The 25,883-nt window shown below is 45.6% G+C and overlaps 1 protein-coding gene across 1 annotated transcript in view; it reads left to right on the top strand.

The window, feature by feature from the left end:
- LRGUK (leucine rich repeats and guanylate kinase domain containing) overlaps positions 1-25,883 on the top strand; it is a 103,617-nt gene that overhangs the window by 49,577 nt on the left and 28,157 nt on the right. Inside the window, exons 10-12 of the mRNA XM_073580981.1 lie at positions 7,569-7,655; positions 8,177-8,283; positions 11,679-11,798. Of these exons, the coding sequence (XP_073437082.1) occupies positions 7,569-7,655; positions 8,177-8,283; positions 11,679-11,798 (314 nt within the window). The remainder of the gene's footprint in view (positions 1-7,568; positions 7,656-8,176; positions 8,284-11,678; positions 11,799-25,883) is intronic.

Genomic DNA, 25,883 nt, shown 5'->3' with positions numbered 1-25,883 from the left:
TCTCAATTTTATTTTTTTTTAGAATACCATATTGTTTATTATATTATAATTGTAATGTGCCAAGTAGAAATTTGTACTAAAAGCATAAAGAAATTGATCAGATCAGTTTTATAGTGAATATGTAAAAGATTTGGTGATTGCATGATATGTTCAGTGCGTAAGCTAATAAAATATGTACCGTGAAGTTGTTAAATATGGCATATATGCCAATGTACTAAGTGATACGAGCCAATTATAATGTTCTTTTTTAGTTTTCCTTAGAATTCAGGTTCTTTTTTCAGATTTCATGAGAAATCTAGTGTAGAAATTATATAAAAGTGTAGATTGAAGTGCGCTGGGGTCGTGTCAGTGAAAATGTGTGGGCAAGTCCTCAGACTACTCCTTTCCCTCATTTTCATGTGCCTTCTACGAAAAAGATTTCTCATGACTGGAAAATCAGATCGTTATTTTTATTGGGGTGACAAGTGCGTATACAGCCATGCCATTGCTGCCATATATAAAAACTTGTTTACAAATTCCCTTTTGAAATTAATTCTCTGCAGCTGCAAGAGAGAATCTCCACACCTCACCATAAATTAGTCCACCCCCAACAGATTTGTCTGGAAATTTTGTTTCCTTTCAGAATCAACATTTTCTATGGTGTGATGCAGTGACCTCTGTTACAGCTAGGGGGCGCTGTATGTGCTCCTCAGGATATGCATGTAGGCGTTTCCTTGATTGTGATGGTGAAACAGTGACCGTCATGATGTATCGCAGAGGTCCTCTGCACTGTAAGCCCAAAAATGACCTATAAGGGGGGCTTATAGGGCTAGTCTGAGACCTGGGCGGGATCGGCTAGCCACACATACACCGCCCACATATGGGGGTGGTTTCGGATATATAAGGTGACTGATGTCTGGTCAAATGGAGGAGTGTGTGAACCTGAGTGGTCAGAGTGCAAGGTCCTGGAAGGTCTGTGTGTTGGAAGTTGCTAACTTCCTGAAGAGCACATGGTGAGGCCCTGGACCTGGAAGCCTGTGTCTTGGAAGTTGCTAACTTCATGAAGAGAGCATGGGGAGGCCCTGGACCTGGAGGCCGGTGTGTTGAGAGTTCCTGGGAGTAGGATTGCATCCCTGAATAGCACCCGGTGACGCCTGGGTGTTGGACGGTCCCGGGGGGCGGACGACGTCCTGAATAGCACTGGGAGAGGTCATGTCTGAGCAGAGTCTGTGACGGCCCTGGACTGTTAGGAGTGCCCTGGTCACAAAGACAGTGATCAAAACAAAGCAGCTTCCCCGGGAGAGAGGACTGGCAAGGAGTCGGCGTCTGGAACAGTAGCTCCTGTAAGGTACCTCCAAAGACTGTTGGTGCTTGTTATGTTCGATGAACGTTACTGAACTGTTTGGCGTGCGGTCGCGCACGGTCACTGGACAGAGAGGTCCGGCGTGTTTAGGGACTGCAAGTTAAGCCATATGTTGAAATATTATGGACGATGGTAGGCCTGTGACGCGTAACAGGGCCTACCGTGTGGTTTATGCTGTGTAAAATAAGCCTCATAGACTGTTTATGTGAGCAAAACCGTGCCTGTCTACGTTACTCCCGTGCCAAGTGATTGTCCCCCAGTACACCGAGTAAGCGCAGCACTACAGAGGGAAACTAGAAAATGCTTGATTGCCATTGATTAATTGCAAACAAGATATGTTATTTTGCACACCCAAAAAAAGTAATTTTCCTAACAAATTCATTCAAGATCATGTTACAAAAATGAGTAAACCTCATTCAAAGTCTTCGAAGCAAAGCTAAAATTTAGATTATGAAATACTAATTAACAAGACTTAAACCATAGGTAAGTCTAATTATTTATTAAACAGGTGTCACTATAAAAGGGCCTTACTTAACAAAGAAAACCCTTCCCATTTCATGCTGTCAGCAATGGCACCACATGGAAGAGAAATGTCCCAAGACCCGGGAAAGAAAATACTTTGTTTGCACAAGAATTTTGAAGACTATAAGAAGATCAGCAAAGCTTTACTTATCAGTCAGAATATTTTAGCAAAAGTAATGCAAAAATTTAGCAAAGATGAAACTGCAGTCATCTGACAGGAATGTACCGACGGACCATGGAAGTTTACACCTAAACAGTAGCGTCTTCTGATGAAAAGGGTTGAAGAAAACCGACATGCAAGTTTACTTCAGTTAGCTAAAGAAGTTGAAGGCCAAACCAGGTTGTTTCCCTTGATACAATATGATGGTGTACAATGCAGAGGAGTGGCATGCATGAGTGTCATCCACAAAGGAAGCCTCTCCTAAACCTCATGTACATAATGTAATGCAACTGCGGAGCAGTTGCGAGCAGTCACCACCAGGGGGCGCTGTGGACACAAACTGCACTCCCCTGTCAGAAACCACACTCACAGGCAACACCATGCAATCGTACCACATGTTCAACAAACAATTTAGCTAATGTCTTTGCATTAGGCAGACCTGTTAAAGGTACAAAATGCCCCTGCTTACTAAATTTGTCCACCTCCACTCAAATGACCGTTTTACCATTAGAAGGAGGAAGATCGGTGATAACATCCATGGACAGATGAGTCCATGGTCTATCAGGAATTGGCAAAGGCACCAATTCCCCGGCCGCCCGGTTATGGGAACTTTTAGCACGAGCGCATACATCACAGAATGACACGAACTTATCCACATCCAAAGCCAACAAGAACCACCAAAACAACCTTGAAACAGCTTTATGGGTAGCAGAGATTCCAGGATGTCCACTCAGGGCAGAATCATGAAACTCCTGAAGTATCCTGAGCTGAAATTGAATGGGCACAAAGAGTTTATTAACCGGCAATTACGGAGGGACAAGAGACTGAGCCTCGTGAATCTCCCGCTCCAACATTGAGGACACCCCAGCCTCAACCACACCATGCTGAAGAATGGAGGAAGGAGTTTCAGGAGGTGATATCGGGTGCAGACTACAGGATAAGGCATCAGCCTTGACATTTTTAGAACTGGGCCAAAAGGTAATAGAGAATTGAAACCTTGAGAAAAAAGTGACCTTCTCGCCTGTCTCGGTGTCAACCTCTTTGAAGACTTGATGTAAGCCAGATTCTTATGATCTGTAATCACAGTGATTTGATGGACTGCCCACTCCAAAAAATGCCTCCATTCTTCAAATGCCAGTTTAATGGCCAATAACTCTGTTACCTACATCATAATTCTTTTCCGCAGAAGAGAATTTCTTCGAGAAGGAGGCATAAGGTCTTAAATTGGTTAAAGTGGCAGGTCCCTGGGACATTACTGCCCCCACCTCCGTGACGTCCACCTCTACAATAAATGGTTCAGATGGATCCAGTTGAATCAATACAGGGGCCGACATGAAACACTTCTTTAACGCCAAAGATGCTGCTGCGACTGGAGCAGGCCAATTCTTGATATCAGACCCCTTTCAGGTCAAATCAGTGAGGGGCTTAACAATTTGCGAAAACCCCTTATAAATTTCCTATAATAATTAGCGAACCCCAAGAAACGCTGAAGACCTTTGAAGATCCCTGGGTTGAACCCAGTCCACAATAGCCTGAACCTTTCTGTGGTCCATACAAAATCCCTCAGCTGACAAGACGAACCCCAGAAAGGACAGCTCCTGGGCCAAAAACAGACATTTCTCAGGTTTAGCAAAGAGACATTTTTCCCGGAGTCTCTGGAGAACTGCACGCAGATGACCTATGTGGGCCTGCTTCTCCCCAGAATACACCAGAATATCATCAAGATACACTACCATAAAGCACCTAATAAAGTCAGAAAAGACATGGTTGATAAAATTTTGGAAAACAGCCGGCGCATTAGTCAACCCAAAAGGCATAACCAAATTTTCAAACAGCCCCTCAGAGGTGAGAAACGCAGTTTTCCACTCATCCCCCTCCCATATACGGATGAGATTGTATGCCCCCCAAAGATCCAATTTAGAAAACCACTTACCCCCTCCCACTTATCCCTGATTTATACAACCAACTGTCTGGGGCTAAGTATTTCTCACAGTGATCTTATTCAACTCTCAGAAATCGAGGCATGGGCGCAAACCACAATCTTTCTTTTTCACGAAAAAGAACCCAGCTGCCACAAGAGACATGTAAGGGCGAATGTGCACTTTGTGAAGACTCTCAGAGATGTATTCCTTCAAGGCCGTATGCTCGGGACCGGATAAATTATACAAACGGGCCATGGGCAATTTAGCATCAGGAACAAGATCAATGTTACAATTAAATGGCCGGCGTGATGATAAAACCTCAGCCTCTTTTTTTTTTTTTTCCAGAGAACACATCCGTAAAGTCCTTCAGGTACTCCGGAATACCCTCCAGACTAATGGATGTCATAGACAAAGTAGTAAGACAAGCTTCAGAACAACTAGATCCCGTCTTTACAATATCCCGGGACCCCCAGTCAATAACCGGGTTATGAAATTGCAACCAAGGAAATCTCAGCACCAGACCAGCATGGAGATTATCCAAGACAAAACATGAAATACACTCCTGGTATAGGGCCCCCACCATGTGGGTGAACTCTTTAGAAATGAAATTAACCCCGCCATTGGTGAGGGGTATAGAGTCAATAGCCACAATTTTAATGGGAGTCCCCAATCTAACTGTCCCTAACGTGCATCTGTCCACCTGTTTAGAGTCAGTCAGGAAATGGATGACCCACAGTCCACAAAGGCCAAAGTGGGAGTGAAGCAGTTCTCAACACCAAGATCCACTTTTAACAGTACTTTAAGTAATTAGGAAAAAGGTACCTGTGAGTCTGAGCAACCTCCTCGGTAGTTATCCAGACTTTGGAGTTTCCCGACACCTTGGGAGTAGGAGGGCAGGTGGGACAGTCCTTCTTCCAATGTCCTGGAGCACTGCAGTAAAAACAAAGTTTTCCTTCCCATCGACATCTCCTCTCCTTTTCCTTGAAGGTAATGGCCTCTACTTCCATGGGCTCATCAGGTTCTGAAGGTTCAGGTTTAACTGGAAGGAAATGGGCTTCCCGTTGCACGACTCCTCTCTCCCGTATACGCCAATCCATGCGAACGGCCTGAGTCATGGCCTCTTCCAGAGAGCTGGGAGGAGGATGAAGAGCCAGGGCATCCTTTAAATGATCAGACAGTCCCCTCCGGAACTGGCACCTGAGTGCCGAGTCATTCTAGGACACCTCTGGGGACCAACTCCGAACAGTACCATTTGGCAGAGAGCTTTCCTTGCGATGGACCCATAGTAGTGTCCTCTGCCAATCTGACTCGGTCTGGTTTATCATAAATGAGGCCCAGAGCCTCAAAAAACTTATCAACAGACATTCTCTCAGGGGCGGTTGGGGGTAAGGAAATTGCCCAATCTTGCGGGCCCTTCCTCAGTAAACATATAATCATCCCCACCTGCTGACTTTCATCCCCTGAAGATTGGGGTCTAAGGGAAAATAATAATTTGCAACCCTCACTGAATGTGTGGAACTTGTCCTTCTCGCTAGAGAAGATGTCAGGGAGTTTCACCGAAGGTTCAGGAGAGTGCAGAGACACGTCAGTCACTTCACCAGACTTACTGACAGAGGAGGTTCCCCTGGTTAACTTATCTGTCTCAGCCATCTCCCTCTGAACCTGCTTCTGAGAAGTAAACAAGGCCCTGTGCTCCTCCGATAACTCCTGCATCATCTGAGTGTGGTTGGCCACTTGTTCCGCCAAAGTACGGAGCGGATCCATACCAGAGAAAGAAAGAAAGAAAGAAAGAAAAAAAGTGTGAAATCCCCTTTTAAAATGTAGTGGGTCAGTGATAATGTAATGCAACTGCGAAGCAGTTGCGCTCAGTCACCACCAGGGGGGGCGCTGTTACAGTAAAAAGAGTTGCACTTACTGTGTAGCACTTCAGTGCAGAAATGCAGGCCGCCACCAGGAGGCGGCAGAGTAGTCAGACAGCCCGGAGTCAGCAAGAAACAGAAAACGAAGTACCAGAGGTCCCAGCACAGCACGAGGTCAGAGACGAGCCAAAAGTCAGAGCCAGATGGGAGCGCGTTATCCAAAATGTGAGACGGAAAGAGGAGTTGAGGTACAAGCCAGTGGGTCAAGAGCCAGTTGGGGAACATAGTACCAGAGACAGAAAAACCGGAGGTGGAGTTCAGAGTTCAAGCCGAGTCATACACTGTAGGGAAATCACAAAGTCAGGGATAGATGATTTATACTGTAGGAACAAGGGAAGCGCAAATAGGGTCTTATCCGATGGTAAGAGATATATAATTATATATTATCAACTCACCCGCTCAAGGAAAGAAAAAGCATGTAGGATATGCGTTCAGCTGCTGCACGTCCACGGGTCAAACCAGTGACCGCTAACATATAAAACTTATGGAACTTTTTTATGGACTTCGTGCGCTGCCAAACATTAGACTTGGATCCAGTTGAGATGAAAGATTAAAGTTTTATTTCCAACGCGTTTCGAAGTATTAATAACTTCTTCCTCAGGGGATGACAGACATGTCATCCCCTGACATGACAGTCTAATGTTTGGCAGCGCACAAAGTCCATAAAAAAGTTCCATAAGTTTTAAAAGTCAGGGATAGGGAACGGGTGAGACACACACGGGAAGTCATAGGCAGAAGGATCACTAGGGTATACGGATGAGCTGCTCAAGCCAAGGGCCAGGACTATCACTGACAAAGGCTACCAAAAATAGCACCAATAAATAGCCACCAAAGAGAGGCACGAAAATATAACCCCTACATGATCAGGCCGGGGAAAGAAAAGCAAGAAGCAAACCCGACCTGGATCATGACACATAAAAGTCTATCTACAATTTGTCAGGGAACATGCCAAAATTTTGAAGAATGCTGGGACTCTATACTCTAGAGTGATGAAGCCAAGATAATTGTTTTTGGAACTGATGGCTTTAAAACCGTATGATGTTGCAAAAGTGAGGAATTACAAAGAAAGATGCTTGGTGCCTACAATGAAACGTGGTGGCAGTGTCCTTATTTGGGGCTGCATCAGTGCTGCTGGTTTCGGGAAGCTACATTTCAGATGTGCTGTTCTATAGTGAAAGGTAAGATGCTACCAACACTCCATGCCCTTGATAGATGTGTACTTTTCCAACATGACAATGATCCAAAATGCACGTTTGTTTTTTTTTTTTTTTTTCTGAAGAACAGTAGATCAGGGTTTAAGAAAGTAGGATGGTATTATTAATCTAAATATCAACGTCAAAACTGCACATGGGTTCCAGCCAAATATAGTACAAATATAAATATATATTTATTTATACTATCTTTGGCTGGAACCCAAGTGCAGTTTTGACATTGATATTTAGATTAATAAAACCATGCCTTTTTTTGGACCCTGACCTAGTTTCTGAACTTTTCCATAACACATACTAACACTTGTTTTTGCATTTGCTGTACATTACTGTAATTTGCGGCAAACATTCTGAAATCGATGGTAATCTAGAAAGCGTTTTACTGCCTCTCCATTATGAGCTCTGCTTGCTGCTCTACATTGTTCTGCTGCATATGTATGTGTATAGTACAATACTACTGTACATTGATTTTTCATTAGGTGTATTGTTTTTTAGGAACAAGCGGAATATTGGCTGTCTGTGCTGTTTATGCTCCCGAAATTAACTGAACTGGATCAGAAGAAGATCAGAGTTGAAGAGAAGGTATTTATCGCCGCACCTGCTTTCCACCAATTAATAAACATCTTCCTAAAGCAATCAGTGTTGCCTAGTAATTACATTGGTGATGCAGTGAGGAAAATATAGCTTATCCCAGAGGAATGACATGAGCTGAGAAAGATATCTCAGTACAGTCAGCATCTTAAATATACAGAACCAGGCACCTAAAATATTTCAGGTTTATCCACAATTTTAGACAGTTGAAGGGCAGAGTAGCTACACAATTATAAGTTCTTTACATACACAGTATAAATGCTGCAGGTGAAATAAGTATTGAACACGTCACCAATTTTCTATGTATATTTCTAAAGGTGCTATTGGCATGAAATTCTCACCAGTTGTCAAAAGTTATGTGTAATAACGAGAAAGACCCCGGAAAAAGTATTGAACATTTTTACTGAAATGTACTTACGTTAATACCTTGTACAAAAGCCTTTGTTGGTGATGACTGGGTGGCTATCTGTTGGAAGTAATATATGTTATTTTACTTTCTGGACAATACTTAGGTGGCTGCAGTGAATAAGTATGACCCTCCTCCAGAGGTAATTGCAGCCAGAGATCATATGGCCAATGTTATGTACTGCATGATCCAACCACAGAAGATTTTTGACAGGTAATTTTTAGACATGATGATCATAGTTGCCCATCTTGGATATTTAAAGAGATCCTGACTGCTGATGCATGCTGTCCGATTTATGCTGTATGCATGATTTCAACCATATTCTTTTAAACTCTGAAACACTGTAGTGTTTCAGAGAAAAACATAATTTAAAGGGAATATGTGAACCCCTTGGACTTATATAACCTATTAATATGGGCATACAGGTGATAGAAATGTTAAACTAGTCCTGCCTGTATGCCTCATATTTGTGGTCTTGTTGTTGAAAAATTGTCTTTTATTTCTTTATGCTAATGATTTCTCCCAGACTCCAGGGCGTATGGTGCATGGAAGAAATCTCTGCCTCCTGTCATCATTATCATACCAATCCCCCTGCCATCAGAGTCACAGTGCCCTGTAATGTGAAATCTGAGCCCCAGATTCCCGCTCCTGCACTCTGCAACAGCGCAATTATACCGTACCTATTGTGCACTACTATGGGCTTTGGCTTCAGCGTTCTTCTACGTAGGCGATAAGGTGCTCTCCCTACTTCCTTCCTCCCTGCATAGTTAGGAACAATACTGTTTCTGATGCCCCTGTCACCCATGTATGCATGGTGGGGAGAGCACCTTATCACCACGTACCCCAGAAGCCACTGCAGCGGACAAAGCAGTGACTCACCGGCGCCTGTGCAGAAGAACACTGAAGCCAATGCTCATAGAAGGCCATAACAGGTACTGTATAATTTTGTTGCAGAGCGTAGACGCTAAATTCCGGGGCTACGATTACACTTTACAGGGCACTGTGACATTGATGGGAGGGGGATGGTATGATAATGAAGAGGTAGAGTTTACGTCCAGGCTCCTGGAAGAAATCATTAGCATACAGAAATAAAATATGATTGCTCAACAACAAAACCGCAGCTTTGAGGCTTACAGGTAGGACTAGTTTAACATTTCTAACACCTGTATGCCCATATTAATGGGTTATATGCGTCCCAGGGGGTGACAGATTCCCTTTAAAAGCCACTGGGGACCGAGCCCCCACCAGAGACTAGTCAGACAGGCGGATCCTCGACAGCTTCTCCCTGCCTGCTGCAAGTGATTGACAAGTCTCTCCCTATACACACAGGCAGAGAGAAACCTATCACAGATCACCGCACTTCACTGTATCCTCAGCTTTCTAATTGTGTTACAGCTCTTTGTCATCTTGGCCGCTGCCCTTGCAGAGTATAGCAGCTGCTAAAAAATTATCTTGATTTCTGCACTCTGCAAAAGTAATTAATCACTATATTGGTGACCATAAATAAGAAAATGATCCCAAGAAAATGGTACTTAGAGATAAACATATAATTTTATTGATAAGACAATTAAAAACATACAAATTGAAAAAAGGTACTAGATCCACAAAAAAAGGGACCTGAATGCCATAGGGTATTCCAATATATAAGCCACAATAAAGGTAATGTCCAATGATAAATATAAGACAATGTATAAATTGATATAAGGTGCAAGTTTTATAGAAGACAATTCATAAGTTAGTGTAAACTATAAAATATGAATTAAAAATAGGCAGTAAATAAGGCAAATGACAACCTTCAGAAATAGATCTTGTACCTATATATGGTATAGGCTATGCTGATGTGTTTGTTAGCAAGGAAATAACTGTGGGTAAATGTCATATCCTTAAATGGGTCCCAGACTGACACTGTGTACTAATATAAGCTGCACCAATATTGTTACATAATATTGTCATTATTTAAACCAGTATGCCGCCTGCCCTGACACACCTCCCGAAGAAGCATAGCGAAACGCGCGTCGGGGCAGAGGGACGTCGGAGGATTTCCACGTGGCCAATACCAGGTATGATATGCCCTTTCTATATTAGCTACTTTAGGCTATGTAACAATATTGGTGCAGCATATATTAGTACACAGTGTCAGTTTGGGACCCATTTAAGGATATGACATTTACCCAGTTATTTCCTTGCTAACAAGCACATCAGCATAGCCATAATAGGTACATGATGTATTTCTGAAGGTTGTCTTCAATATAGTGATTAATTACTCATCAAGTAGTACATTTACCCTTCAAGTAAACGGGTTTCATTATTTGGGGCATTCCTTGTGATTAAATTACTCTGCAAAAGTACTAGTGGCCAAGAAGACAAAGTAACTGCTACTCCACACAGTCTGTTCACTGGTCACCAGGAGAACTAAGTACTCACTGTAATGCTCTCAGTACTATGCTTTCAGTGAAAGAAGAAATGGTCTACTCTGTGTATTCCCAGGCCCAGATGATTTGACATGGGAGAATGGCCTGGAAATTCTGCCCCCAGGCAACCTTCCCTGTGGCCACTTATGCAAATGACTGTAATTAGTGTATGTTTAGGGGCGTATCTACCGCGGTCTCAGCTGCGACGAGGCCCGGAGTGCTTAGGGGCCCAATCGCGGAGCTGCAGCCGTTCATTAGCTGTGCAGCTCCGTGGCTGTCAGGTTGCAATTGGCCTGACGCGATGGCTGGTCTGTGCGCACAGGACCTGTGATGAGGTCACAGGAGGGGAGGAGTCATGGGTCACATGATCATTGGCCTCGGTGTGTGCAGGACTCTGCTGTGCTGGTTCTCATGGTGCTAGATGAGGGTAAGTTTATGTGTGGGATCAGGAGGGGTTTACAGGGTGGATGTAGCAGAGCTGTGTGTGTACAAGGTGTACGCAGCGGAGCCGGATGTGTAAGAAATGTATGGCACGCAGCCATGTGTGTATGAGGTGTATGGAGCGGAGCCATATGTGTACAAGTTGTACGGAACGGAGCCTTGTGTGTACGAGGTGTACGGAGCGGAGCCGTGTGTGTACGAGGTGTACGGAGTGCAGCCGTGTGTCTACGAGGCGTACGGAGCGCAGCCATGTGCGTACGAGGTGTAAGGAGCGCTGTCGGGTGTGTATGAGGTGTATGGAGCGCAGCCGTGTGTATGAAGCGGAGCCGTGTGTGTACGAAGCGGAGTCGCATGTGTATGAAGTGAAGCCGTGTGTGTACGAAGTGTACGGAGCAGAGCCGCGTGTGTACGAGGTGGACGGAGTGGAGCCGCACGTGCACGAGGTGGACGGAGTGGAGATGTGCACGTATTTTGGCATGGGGGGGCAATTTGAAAGTTCGCACCGGGGCCCATAATTTTGTAGTTACGCCACTGTGTATGTTTCCATACATTCTTGATCAACTGAATGAATGAAAATACTACAACTCAGAGAGCTGAGCTGATTGCTGTAAACTTATTTACATGTTATAATGCTGCTAAAACGTAACACAGCAGGCCCATAAGATATGAGGTATGCCTTCGGAAAATACGGACCAGATCAATAACAGATTGACACACACCTACAAATCAGTGACAAGCCTTTCTCATTTATTACAGTACATTGCCCAATCTGGACACCCCCTACCCTATGCTCGTTCTAACAGGGCCCCAGTCTTGTGGGAAGCGCGAATTGGCTCACAGAATGTGCAGAGAGTTCAAGGAGTTCTTCCGCTATGGGTAAGACATTCATCTTTCATGGTGTACAATGTGCTTTGAGTCAGGCAGATAATAATATTTTAGTGCTTCATTGTAAAATTAAGCAAGTCCTTGTGATGTGTTTCTTTGCACCCGGAACCCTGGAGTTTTGGGACTGAGCCCTTGACCACTTTTTGTAAATTACTTATTTTTTCCTGTTTGTGCATTAAAATGCATTAAGGAAAAAATTGGAAAAGTTGATCAGATGGATGCATTACATCTGTAGTAAGATATTAAAAATCGGCAGAACTTTAGACCTTGCGCAAGTCAAATGTTCTTTAATGGGAGCAAATACATGTCAATGAACTCAAAATAAAAAAAATCAGTAGACTAGGTAATCCAATCTGCCGATCAGTGGGGGCCTGACTGTTGTGACTCCACTGATCCTTAGAATGGGGCTGTGCTTCTAAATGGAATAGTAGCCGGACTTGCTCATCATTGCTCCATTCATTCTCAACGGGACAACAGGAGATAGCTGAGTAATCCACCAGACCCCTTTAATAAACAAATTCTAAAAATGGGGAAAACACTTTGACTCTCTGGGTACCCCAGTTTCCTCCCACGCTCCAAAGACATACTAATAAAGTGTATATATTGTGAGCCCCAATGGGGACAGTGATGATGTCTGTAAAGCGCTGTGGAATTAATGGCACTATATAAGTGAGTAAAATAAAACAAAAAAGTAAAAATTGACAAGGATAATTCTTCAGTGGGGATAATTCTTTACTTACTGAAATGAGTAAAAAAATGAAGCTAGCCAATAAAGTATTATTGGAGTGATACCCGTATTTGTGCGCAAATAAAGCTTAAGCATATCTGATGACTGAGCTTCAATTAATAGTTTTTCTGGTTAGCCAAGATGAGAAAACACTTAAAAAGAATTCAGTTACATAAAGCTCCACTGTCAATATTGGCCACAAGGTGTCAGTGTCGTAATACAAGTATTTTGAGGCAGGAAATATTTGGAAACAAATTTATGTTTAGATGGAGATATTCAAAATTAATAATGCAAAATAGATACAATTTGCAAATAGATTTAGATAACATTGCAAGTCTTCAACAATATTATCCAAAATATGGGTTCCAATTATTTGTAATGTGCCAAAATAATCTGTACTGATGTCAATACACCATACCACTGCAAATTATTGAAAAATAATGTGTCATACAGTTGTATTACAAGATTTACAAAACAGGATTAAAAAGACCCTTGATCCATACCCCTTAAGTTTTCCCCATTTTCTGATTGCCATATCCACACAGATGTGACCGTGCTGAAGACAGATATAACACTAAATCTTACATGCATTGTTTGAACAGAACGATGTCAAACATAGGTTTTGGAGTAAAGGAGCACCCCTGCTAGGAGCGTGGAGCACCCCTGCCAGGAGCGTGTAGCATGAATGTGTGGAATGTACATTTCTACAAGAGCTGGCATCTGGTATAGATTAGTTTTGGCCAATAATAATAATAATAATAATAATAATAATAATAATAATAATAATATAAAATGGATGTTCCATTCCACCTTTCTATGGAATGTTTTCAGTAAAAAATGATAGTGGTTGCTAAAAAAATGTATCCAGTGAAGTGGTGTCAGATGTCCAATTTGATACACAGATGATAATGATCAGATGTGATGTTAGAAAATTAACTGCTTACCTAAATATGAATCCTCTGTGCCCTTTCGTTACAATATGACATGCAGTACATACTCTGATTTTATGTTCTTTTTGGTGCTCTGACAAGTTTACTTTGAAGTGGTGTATACAGTGGGGAAAGTAGATTTTCTATTGGGTTCGTTTCTGGAGACTGGCTATGCCACTCCAGGACCGCTCATTAGTTGCCATGGCTGTGTGTTTCGGGGCATTGTCATGCTGGAAGACTCAGCCACGAACCATCTTCTATTCTTTTACTGAGGTAAGGAGGTTGTTGGCCAAAATCTTGCAATACAGGACCTCGTCCATCCTCCCTTCAATACGGTGCTGTCGTCCTGTCCCTTTTGAAGAAAAGCATCCCCAAAAGTATGATGTTTTTCCCACCATGCTTCTCTTTTGGGACGGTATTCTTGAGGTTGTATTAATCCTTTTCTTTCCTCCAATCATGGCAAGTGGAGTTGATACCAAAAAGTTCTATTTTGGTCTCATCTGACCACATGACCTTCTCCCATGCCTCCTTTGGATCATCCAAGATGGTCATTGGGGAACTTCAAACGGGTCTGGACATGTGCTGGAGTGAGCAGAGGGACCTTGTGTGCCCTGCAGGATTTTAACCTATGGCGGCATAGTGTGTTACTAACTGTAATGCTTGAGACTGTGGTCCAAGCTCTCTTCAGGTCATTGACCTGGTCCTCCCGTGTAGTTCTGGGGTGATTCCTGACCTTTCTCAGAATAATCTTTAACCTATGAGCCGAGATCTTGCATGTAGCCCCAGACAGAGGATGATTGACAGTCATCTTTTGTTTCTTCCATTTTCTAGTAATTGTGCCAGCTGTTCTTGCCTTCTGACTAAGCTGCTTGCCTATTGTCCTGTAGCCCATTCCAGCCTTGTACAGGTCTATAATTTTGACCCTGGTGTCCTTAGACAGCTGTTTGGTCTTGGCCATGGAGAAGCGGTTGGAGTGTGATTGAGTATGTGGAAAGGTGTCTTTTATACAGGTAACGAGTTCAAACAGGTGCAATTACTACAGGTAATGATTGCAGAGTAGGAGGGCTTCTTATAGAAAAACTAACAGCCAGAATTCTTGCTGGTTGGTAGGTGTTCCAATACTTATTTCATGCAATAAAATGCAGTTTAATTATGTAAAAATCATGCAATATAACTTTCTGGAATTTTTTTTTAAGATTCTGTCTCTCACAGTTGAATTGTACATATGATAAAAATTAAAGCCTTCTCCATTCTTTGTAGGAGGGAAAAGTTTCAAAATCGGCAGTGTATCAAATAGGTATTTTCCCCACTGTATAAGGCTAGGTTCTCATGCAACATACAGTGGGTATGGAAAGTATTCGGACCCCTTTAAATTTCTCCTTCGTCTCATTGGGGGACACAGAGACTGTGGGTGTGTGCTTCTGCCGTCTGGAGGCCGACACTAAGTGTACAAAAAAAGAGTTAGCTCCTCCTCCGCCGCATACACCCTCGCCCCTAGGCCGGGCGTAACTCAGTTTTTGCTTAGTGTCTGATGGAGGCACACGCAGTCTGGAGCTCCAGACTAGATTTTTTTTTTTTTTCTTTTCCCTTTTTTTCTATGAAGATAAGACAGGGGCGACGGATCCTATAGAGAGGATCCGATCTCCCCAAATCATCAACGGGCGACCACGTGTGAGTAACCCTCCACGTGTCCTCTCCCGCACCGAGGGACACATCTGGGACTTTTTGCCAGACAACTATTTTTTTTTTTTTAAAAGAGGGGCAACGCGTCCTGATAAGAGGATTCGGTTTCCCCATAACTTCATCAGGCGAGCACGTGTGAGCAGAACCAGGGGTCAGCCTCCACGTTGTTCCTCTCCTACAACAACAATGTATGGAGGCCCCTTCCACCCCTTGGTAGTGAGTCCAGGGGCTGAATTGGAGGCGCAGGTGAGCCGATCTAGTTTGTGGACGTGGCGAGTACAGGGGGAAGAAGCCGGTACCAGAAGTCCCCCCCCCCCCCCCCTGCCGGGGATGGAGCCCACGGCGGATGGCCCTGCTCACCTTTAATATTTGGGGGATCCGCTCCTGGAGCGCACCGCAAGTTTGCCCCGGTGTGTAACGGTAGCCAGAGTGGCGTTGCAACCGGACGCCGCACACCGCGTGTACCGGAGTGCGGCCGGAAGCCCGCCGGCGGCCGCGGCCCCGCTGCAGGAGGAGGTCCGTGACTATCGCGCGAGGCCGCGCGCCGACTTCCGGTGGTAGCCGGAAGTCCCGCCCACTGACGTCGGGGAGACGCGCTGTATAGGAGCAGGAGGCCTGGGGGTCAAGGGGTGGAAAACGGCGGGCGCACAGGTCCCGGAGAGGAGACTTCCGCCCTACCACCTCGCGTCCACGCATCCGGAGCTTCCCGGGGTACTTCAAACAGGAGTGGGACCCTGCCGGTGGGTGAGTGTAACTCCGTTTGGAGAACCGCACTGGTTGTCAGGGAAGGGGTTACCCTCCTCCTCCTTCTACCCTGCCTTCAGCCTGTGCAAGTATGTCTGCCAAAGGGAAAGCTCACTCTTTCCTTTACGCGGTTTGCGTGTCCTGTGGGGTCAGGCTGCCAAAGGCACAGGCGGGTAAATATTGTGAAGCCTGCGAGTCGGAGCGCGCCCAGGAGCCCCCCACTGTTTCTGAACCCAGGGGTCAGGACCCCCCGGAATGGGCGGTGTCCTTATCGCATTCTATGCTGTCCCTCACAAGGGCAATTGAATCCCTTCAAGGCCCGGGCAGGAACAAGGATGGTGGTCTGCCAGCGGAAGAGAGCTCGTCCTCGTCTCAGGACCCTCCAACCATTAGAGGTCGCTCCAGTACCAGGCAAGCTCATATCAAAAGGGCTCGTTCCCCGTCGGCCGGGCCCTCCGGGGCTTCGGCGGCGGGTATTAGGGCATCCCGTTCCCCGTCGCTGAGCTCAGGGAGCGATCAGGATGAAGGAGAGGAGGAGGAGGCCTGGAATCTAGAAAGCCTGGGGTTCCAGGACTCGGTGGACAGTCTCATTGAGGCAGTCAACCAGACATTAGAGATCGAGGACGAGGTGCCCACAGCCTCAGGTCACAAGGTCTCTTTCAAGAAATCCAGGCGACCACATAGAAGGTTTGCCACGCATCCGGAGTTTGAGGAGCTAGTCCAGAAACATAGAGAACACCCGGATAAGCGTTTTGCAATGCAAAAAGCGCTGCAAGCAAAGTATCCGTTTCCTCCTGAGCTCCATAAGGGTTGGGTAGAGTCGCCAGTAGTGGACCCACCGGTATCACGTTTAGCATCAAGATCGCTATTGTCGATACCCAGTGTTTCTTCTATAAAGGACCCAACTGATCGCCTCATGGACGGGCTTGCCCGCTCGGTATATGAGGCAGCAGGGTCGGCTCTGGCCCCCTCCTTTGCGGCAACTTGGGTGGCTAAAGCCATGGTTTCGTGGGGGGACGCTCTGTATAAGGCCCTCCAAGACAGGGATCTGCCCGCGGAGGTCTTGGAGGTGGCAAATCAGATATCAGGAGCGAGTGATTATCTTGTCAGCGCTTCACTGGACGCGGCCGAGTGTTCGGCTGTTGCGGCAGCGAATGCGATCGCCATTAGGCGTGCATTATGGCTGAGGCTGTGGAAAGCGGATTCTATCTCTAAAAAATCCTTAACCTCATTGCCTTTTCAGGGCAATCGGCTGTTCGGTGAGAAGCTGGACAAGCTTATCTCAGAAGCCACAGGGGGGAAAAGTAGTTTCCTCCCGCAGCAGAGAAGTTGCCCGGCATTCAGGCAAACGCAGAGGCGTTTTCGACCCTTTCGTAGCCCCTGGGGGGGGACTTCGGCCAGGGCATACTCCTCCGCAAACGATGGCCAGAGTAGGGAAAAGCAAGCCTCTTACAGGGCCAATCCGCTGGGTAGAGGCCGAGGCCGTTTGCCCAGAGCGAGGGGGGCCAGGTCCCAAAAACCTCCAGCTAAATGACTGGAGGCGCTCCGTACCTACGGACGACAGAGTGGGCGGACGCCTACTAGGGTTCAGCCACGTTTGGGTCGCAGTGACACGCGACACTTGGATGGCAGAACTAATATCGTCCGGGTACAAGATAGAGTTTGTCGGACGGCCACCACAGCGATTCTTCCGTTCCCGACTTTCCAAGACAGATTCGCAGGCGGAGAGTTTGTTACAGGCTATAATGACGCTACAGCGCAAAGGGGTCATCGCCCCAGTGCCGCAGGGCGAAGAGTCGCAGGGGTTTTACTCCAATCTGTTTTCGGTCCCCAAAAAAGACGGGACTGTGAGGCCAGTACTGGATCTAAAGATCCTGAACAGATTCATCAGGGTCAGGCGATTCCGGATGGAGTCCCTCCGCTCGATCATTGCAGCCATGGATCCAGGGGAATTCCTGGCCTCGATCGATGTGCAGGATGCATATCTGCATATTCCGATATTTCCCCCACACCAGAGGTTCCTGCGTTTTGCGATCGGAGGACGTCATTTCCAATTTGTGGCTCTGCCCTTCGGCTTAGCCACTGCCCCCAGAGTCTTTACAAAGATAATGGCGGTGGTTATGGCCATCCTGCATGCACGGGGCATAACGGTGTTACCTTACCTGGACGACCTTTTGGTAAAGGGGCCGTCGTTTCAGGAGTGCCAGGACAATGTCAGTATCACTCTGGATACCCTGGCCCGTCTGGGCTGGTTGATCAATCGGAGCAAGTCATCCTTGGTTCCAGCCCAAAGAATCGTGTTCCTAGGCATGATTTTCGACACCTCCCGGGGGCTGGTGATCCTCCCTCAGGACAAGGCGCAAAAAATCAAGCAAGGGGTACGGAACCTTCTACAGCCGGGCACCAGATCCATCCGGTACGGCATGAGTGTGTTGGGCAGAATGGTGGCGGCGATGGAAGCAATCCCGTTTGCCCAGTTCCATCTCCGTCCGCTTCAGCATGCGCTCTTGACAGCATGGGACCGGAGGCTGCTGTCTCTCAGTCATCGGTGCAAGTTGTCTCCGCTGGTACGAGGTTCACTCCGGTGGTGGACTCGCGACTCGTCTCTGGTCCAGGGGAAACCCTTTCCCCCGGAACAATGGTTGGTGGTGACGACCGATGCAAGCCTGCAAGGTTGGGGAGCAGTTTTCCAGAGTCACATAGCCCAGGGGCGGTGGTCCATTCAGGAGATAGTTCTCCCGATCAACATTCTGGAGATACGGGCAATACGATTGGCCCTGCAACATTTCCAGTGTTTCCTGAGACACCGGCCGGTGCGCATCCAGTCGGACAATGCTACAGCAGTAGCATATGTCAACCATCAAGGGGGCACGCGCAGCCAGGCAGCCATGCGCGAGGTCGGACTGGTACTGCGTTGGGCAGAGAAGAACCGCGTGGTAATTTCAGCGGTGCACATTCCAGGAGTCGAAAACTGGGCGGCAGATTTTCTCAGCCGACAGGGGGTCGCGGCAGGGGAATGGTCCCTGCACCCCGAGATCTTTCAGCAGATCTGCCAACGGTGGGGGACACCAGACGTGGACCTTATGGCATCCAGAGAGAATGCCAAAGTACAAAGGTTTGTCGCTCGATCCCTCGATCCGCAGGCAATCGCAGCAGACGCTCTGGTGCTCCCGTGGAGCCAGTTTCGTCTCCCGTACTTGTTCCCCCCGCTGCCGCTGCTTCCAAGAGTTATCAGGAAAATAAGGAGAGAGAAGGTTCCAGCAATTCTGCTGGCCCCAGACTGGCCCCGGCGGGCCTGGTATGCAGATCTGGTCCAACTAGTGGTGGACGTACCCTGGCGTCTTCCAGATCGGCCGGACTTACTGTCCCAAGGGCCGATCTGCCATCCGAACTTAGGGGCCCTGTGTTTGACGGCGTGGCCATTGAATCTTGGCTGTTAACACAGGCAGGATTCAGGCGCGATGTGGCGGCCACGATGGTGAGTGCCCGAAAGCCTTCCTCGGCGAGAGTATATCATCGAACTTGGGAAGTTTTTTTCCGTTGGTGTAGGGATCGTGAAGTGGCTCCTCTGGTTTTTTCGATCCCCAACGTACTGGCTTTTCTACAGGCAGGGCTGGACGCAGGGTTGGCTCCGAGTTCGCTCAGAACGCAAATCTCGGCCCTGTCGGTGCTTTTCCAACGAAAAGTCGCTTCCGTCTGGCAGGTTAGGACGTTTATGCAGGGGGTCGCACATTTAGTACCCCCCTATAAGGCGCCGACGGAATCATGGGACCTGAACTTGGTGCTCAGGGCCCTTCAGGAGGCTCCTTTCGAACCATTGCAAGAGGTCTCCTTACCTTACCTGTCCAGAAAGGTCGTTTTTCTAGTAGCTATAACGTCTATTAGGCGGGTTTCGGAATTGGCGGCCTTATCTTGTAAACCGCCGTTCCTGACCTTTTATAAAGATAAGGTAGTTTTAAGGCCAGCTCCTCCCTTCTTGCCGAAGGTTGTGTCTGCATTTCATATCAACGAAGACATTGTCTTACCCTCGTTTTGCCCGGCACCGGTGCACAGGGTAGAGAAGGCTTTGCACACCCTGGATCTGGTAAGAGCTCTTAGAAGGTATGTGACAAGGACAGCGCCATTCCGCCAGACAGACTCTCTATTCGTGGTTCCAGAGGGGCGGCGGAAGGGGCTCGCTGCGTCCAGAGCGACTTTGGCCAGATGGGTTCGCCTGACGGTCCAAGAAGCTTATCAAATCAGTGGCACGCCGGTTCCGGCAGGGATCAAGGCTCACTCGGCACGGGCAGTGGGTGCCTCATGGGCACTGCGACACCAGGCTTCAGCGGAGCAGGTATGCAAAGCAGCTACCTGGTCCAGTTTGCATACGTTTGTCAAACATTATAACGTACATACCCAGGCATCCTCGGATGCAAGCCTGGGAAGAAAGATTCTCCAGGCAGCAGTTGCGCACCTCTAATCAGGGGCGCAAATTAGCATGGATTGGGTGAGCTAAGATCCCGCCCAGAGGACTGCTTTAGAACGTCCCACAGTCTCTGTGTCCCCCAATGAGACGAAGGAGAAACATGGATTTTTGTGAGTACTCACCGTAAAATCCTTTTCTCCGAGACGCTCATTGGGGGACACAGCACCCACCCTATCAGCCAGTTGGCATTTACTTATTTTGAGTTATACAAATCCTTGTACAAAGTTTAGGGTGGCCCCCTTTTTCAGACATATAGTTTCTTGCCTGAGTTTAAGGCGCGTTCTCCTACTGCTTATGCACTAAACTGAGTTACGCCCGGCCTAGGGGCGAGGGTGTATGCGGCGGAGGAGGAGCTAACTCTTTTTTTGTACACTTAGTGTCGGCCTCCAGACGGCAGAAGCACACACCCACAGTCTCTGTGTCCCCCAATGAGCGTCTCGGAGAAAAGGATTTTACGGTGAGTACTCACAAAAATCCATGTTTTTCACTCTTTGTTTCATTCAGCCATTTGGTAAATTCAAAAAAGTTCATTTTTTTCTCATTAATGTACACTCTGCACCCCATCTTGACTGAAAAAAAACAAAAATGAGGAAATTTGTTCAAGTTTTTTAAAAAGAAAAACTGAAATATCACATGGTCATAAGTATTCAGACCCATTGCTCAGACACTCTCATATTTAAGTTACATGTTGTCCATTTCCTTGTGATACTCCTTGAGATGGTTCTACTCCTTCATTGAGTTCAGCTGTGTTTAATTAAACTGATAGGACTTGCTTTGTAAAGGCACACACCTGTCTATATAAGACCTCACAGCTCACAGTGCATGTCAGACCAAATGAGAATCATGGGGTCAAAGGAACTGGCCTAGGAGCTCAGAGATGGAATTGTGGCAGGCACACATCTGGCCAAGGTTACAAAAGAATTTCTGCAGTACTCAACGTTCCTAGGAGCACAGTGGCCTCCATAATCCTTAAATGGAAGAAGTGTTTGGGACCACCAGAAGTCGTCTTAGACCTGGCCATCCAGCCAAACTGAGCAATCGTGGGAGAAGAGCCTTGGTGAGAGAGGTAAAGAAGAATCCCAAGATCACTGTGGCTGAGCTCCATAGATGCAGTAGGGCGATGGGAGAAAGTTCCACAAAGTCAGCTATCACTGCAGCCCTCCACCAGCCGGGCTTTATGGCAGAGTGGCCCTATGGAAGCCTCTCCTCAGTGCCAGACATATGAAAGCCTGCATAGAGTTTGCTAAAAACACATGAAGTACTCTCAGACTATGAGAAATAAGATTGATTCTCTGTTCTGATGAGACAGAATTATAACCAAATTACTGTTATAGTGAACAGAAAGTTGAGGATGATATGATCTTTAAAAGGCATATAGTTAAGGATGACATTTCCTTTGTATTTTAGGGAAAAATAAATATTTTCATCTTTTACATTTTAACAATTACAAAAAGGAAAATGGACCGATGCAAACATTTGGGCACCTTGCATGATTATTACCTAATAGCTCCCACTTTTGAAAGTATCACAGCTTCTAAATGCTTTTTGTAACCAGCCAAGAGTCTTTCATTTCTTGTTTGAGGGATTTTCATCCATTTTTCTTTGGAAAATGCTTTCATTTCTGTGAGATTCCTGGATCGTCTTGCGTACTACTATTTTGAGGTCTAACCACAGATTTTCAGTGATGTTCAGATCAGGGGACTGTGAGGGCCATTGTAAAACCTTCAGCTGGTGCCTTTTCAGGTAGTCTATTGTGGATTTTGACTTGGGTTTAGGATCATTATCCATTTGTAGATGCCATTCTCTTTACAATTTCAATTTTTTCCAAATGGTGTTTGCATCAAGAATTTGTTGAAATTTCATTGAATTCATTCTTCCCTCTACTCGTGAAATGTTCCCCATGCCATTGGCTGCATCACAACCCCAAAGCATGATTGATCCACCCCCATGCTTAATGGTTGGCGAGATGTTCTTTTCATGAAATTCTGTGCCCTTTTTTCTCCACACATATACCTTTGATCATTGTGGACAAATAGTACTATTTTAACCTCCCAAATGCTTCAGGCTTGTTTGGATGTTCTTTTGCATACTTCTGACTCTGAATTTTATGGTGAGGACACAGGAGAAGTTTTCTTGTGATGACTCTTCCATGAAGGTCACATTTGTGCAGGTGTCTCTGAACAGTAGAACAATGTACCACAACTCCATAGTCTGGTAGGTCTTTTGCATTCAAGCTGGAGTTCTAATTTGCCTCTGGCAATCTTGCAAGCAGCTCTCGCTGAAATTTAGCTTAGTCTTCCAGACTTTATCTTGACCTCCACTGTTCCTGTTAAATGCCATTTTTTAATTACATTTCAAACTGAGGAAAGTGCAACTCTTTGCTATCTTTGTAGGCCTCCACCATTTTCATTTTCAGAGTGATAGGCAGCTGCTTAGAATAACCCATGGCTGCTGTTTGTTGGCACAGCGTTAGATGAGGCTGGGTTTTTATAAAGCTGGGAAATTTGCAGCACCTGGCCTTTCCTAACGATGATGGTTAACAAGACATAAACCTAAAATTAAGGTCTGAAACCTTGGTCAAAATTATCTGAGCACACAAATCTCAAAGGCTGCCCAAACTTTTGCATCTGCCAATTTTCTTTCTTGTAATTTGTAAAATGAAAAAAACAAAAGACTTTTTCTTTTGCCTAAAATACAAATAAATGTAAATAAATTATCAATGTAAATCAAAATTAATATCCCATGATGGACTGGGTTTGGAATGATACTCAAAATCAATGTGGAAAATCAAATTACAAGCTGATCCAACTTCAATAGAAATGCCTCAAGACAAGCAAATGATGCTCAGTAGTGTGTGTGGCCTCCACATGCCTGTATGACCTCCCTGCAACGCTTAGGTCCTGATGAGACAACGGATGTTCTCCTGAGGGATCTACTCCCAAACTTGGAATAAAGCATCAGTCAACACCTGGATAGTCTGTGGTGCAACGTGGCATTGGTGGATGGAACTAGACATGATGTCCCAGATGTGCTCAATTAGATTCAGGTCTGGGGAACAGGAAGGTCTCTCCATTGCATCAATGCCTTCATCATGCAGGAACTTCCGACACACTTCAGCCACATGAAGCATAGAATTGTCATGCATCAGAAAGAAGCCAGCGCCCACTGCACCTGCATATGGTCTCAGAATGTGTCTGAGGATCTCATTCCGCTTCCTAATGGCAGTTGGGGTACCTCTGGCTAGCACTTAGAGGGTTGTGCAGCCCGCCAAAGAAATGCCTCCCCACACCATTACTGACCCCCTGCCAGACTGGTCATGCTGGAGGATGTTGCAGGCAGCAAAACGTTCTCCAAGGCGTCTCCGGACTCTGTCACGTCTGTCATATGTGCTCATTGTGAACTGCTCTCATCCGTGAAGAGCACAGGGCACCAATGTTGAATCTGCCAATCTTGGTGTTTTCTGGAACATTCCAATCGCCCTGCAGGATGTTGGACTGTAAGCTCAACACGCACTTGTGGGAGTCGGGCCCTCATACCACCCTCAAGGAGTCTGTTTCTGACCGTATGAGCAGACACATGTATGTTAGTAGCCTGCTGGAGGTCATTTTACAGGGCTCTGGTACTGCTCCTCTTGTTCCTCCTTGCACAAAGGAGGAGGTAGTGGTTTTGCTGCTGAGTTGTTGCCCTCCTGGGCCCCCTCCAAGTCTCCTGGTGTACTGGCTTGTCTCCTGGTATCTGCTTCATGCTTTGGACACTGTACTGACAGACACACACAACCCTTCTTGCCACAGCTTGCATTGATGTGCCATCCTGGATGAGCTGCACTACCTGAGCAACTTCTGTGGGTTGTAGACACCGCCTCTTGCTACTGAACAGTACCTCTAGGGATGATTGACTTGGAGTTACATTGTGTTGTTTTAGTGTTCCCATTTTTTGCAGTGTATATGTGTGCACGTATGTATATATACTCTTCAAGTACAGTTTGTTTGATACATCATATTCATTGGCCCTGTTAACAGAGCTGTGAAAGCACGATCAGTACATGACATTTCATATTCTGACTTTAAATTCAGAAAAAGTAGAAAAATATGGGGATAAGCTGTAAAATCAATTGAAGAATCATTAATTTAGGTGGAGTAATTTAAAAGTATTGTATTTTAACAGAATCAAGACTACACCAAAACCATGCTTGAAGATTTAAGAATGACCGATTTAGCCTCTCGCTTATGAACCATTAAGGATGCTTGGTTTTAAAGTTCACTTTGAAATATGATAAGATCCATATGTGCCATCTTGTTTTAATTTTGACCATAGTCTGACACATGCGGCTCAGGGCAATGTATAGCACACTGATTTTAGACCATAAATAGCACCTGCTTACAATTATTACAGTTTTTATGTTTAAAAGACATTTATGAGTTTTTACTTGAAAGAGTATACTGATGCTTGATGCTGTAATTCAGCACACTCATATAGGAATATCCTGTAGTTGATCTATGTGTAATGGTAACCTGTATATTTCGGCTTACACATACCTGGTTTCACAGCATTAACAAGTCTGCAGTCATGTAGAGTGACTGCAGACTTGTAGCCTAAGACGGGACAAAAAACTCATTCAAAGAGAGAGGTTCAGTTGCTGTGAAGATGGCTTCAGGGTGATCAGAAAAGTCCAGAAAGCTCCAGAACCATCTCCTAAAAAGGATTCAGTTAAAGTATGAGTTCAACAACAGTGCGGGCAGAGCTTGCTCAGGAATGGCAGCAGGTAGGTCAGTTCATCCGCACGCTCAGTGAGGTGTAGGCTTTTGGAGACAGGCCTGGTGGACAGACTGACATTCTGCAGGAATGTACACGGAGTAGTGCAAAGTTTTTTTTCTGTAATGAAGCCCCTTTAGACTTTTAGAGGAACCTGGAAGAAAGATTGTGCAATGAATAAAAAGTGAGTACTACCATGAGTTCTGTGCCATAGCAACAGTAAAACCTCCTGAGACCATTCATGTGGGGTTGCTTTTCATCCAAGGCAGTGGGATCACTCACAATTTTCCCTCTGAGCACTGCTATGAATAAAGAATGGTATCTATACATTCTCCAAGAGAAACTTCTCCTGATGATCTAGGGACAATTTGGTGTTGATGAGTGCTTTTTCCAACATGATGGAGTACCATGTCACAAGGCAAAAGTGATAACTAAGTGGTTCGGTGAACAAAACAATTACATTGTGGGTCTATGACCAGTAAACTCTGTCTCAATTCCATTGGGAACCTGTGGTCAGCTCTCAAAAAGCGAGTGAACAAACAAAACCTTAGAAACCATGAAAACTCCAGACACTAATTAGACAAGAATGTTATGTCATCAATCAGGGTTTGGGCCAGAAACTGATCTACAGTTTGACCTGGTATGTTGGATAAGTCTTGAAAGATAAGGATCAACACAGTAAATATTGAGTTTTGCATTTGTCAATAAATGTCTAAAATAATGATAATTGTACTTCAATGACCATAAAAGCAATTGACTAAAAGATCGAAAAACAC

The sequence above is a fragment of the Dendrobates tinctorius genome, unplaced genomic scaffold (genome assembly GCF_039654945.1).
Source record: "Dendrobates tinctorius isolate UK_male_01 unplaced genomic scaffold, ASM3965494v1 ptg000066l, whole genome shotgun sequence".
Lineage (NCBI taxonomy): Eukaryota > Metazoa > Chordata > Amphibia > Anura > Dendrobatidae > Dendrobates > Dendrobates tinctorius.
Note: the sequence above shows the minus strand (reverse complement) of the source record. Positions and strands in the feature narration are given on the sequence as shown.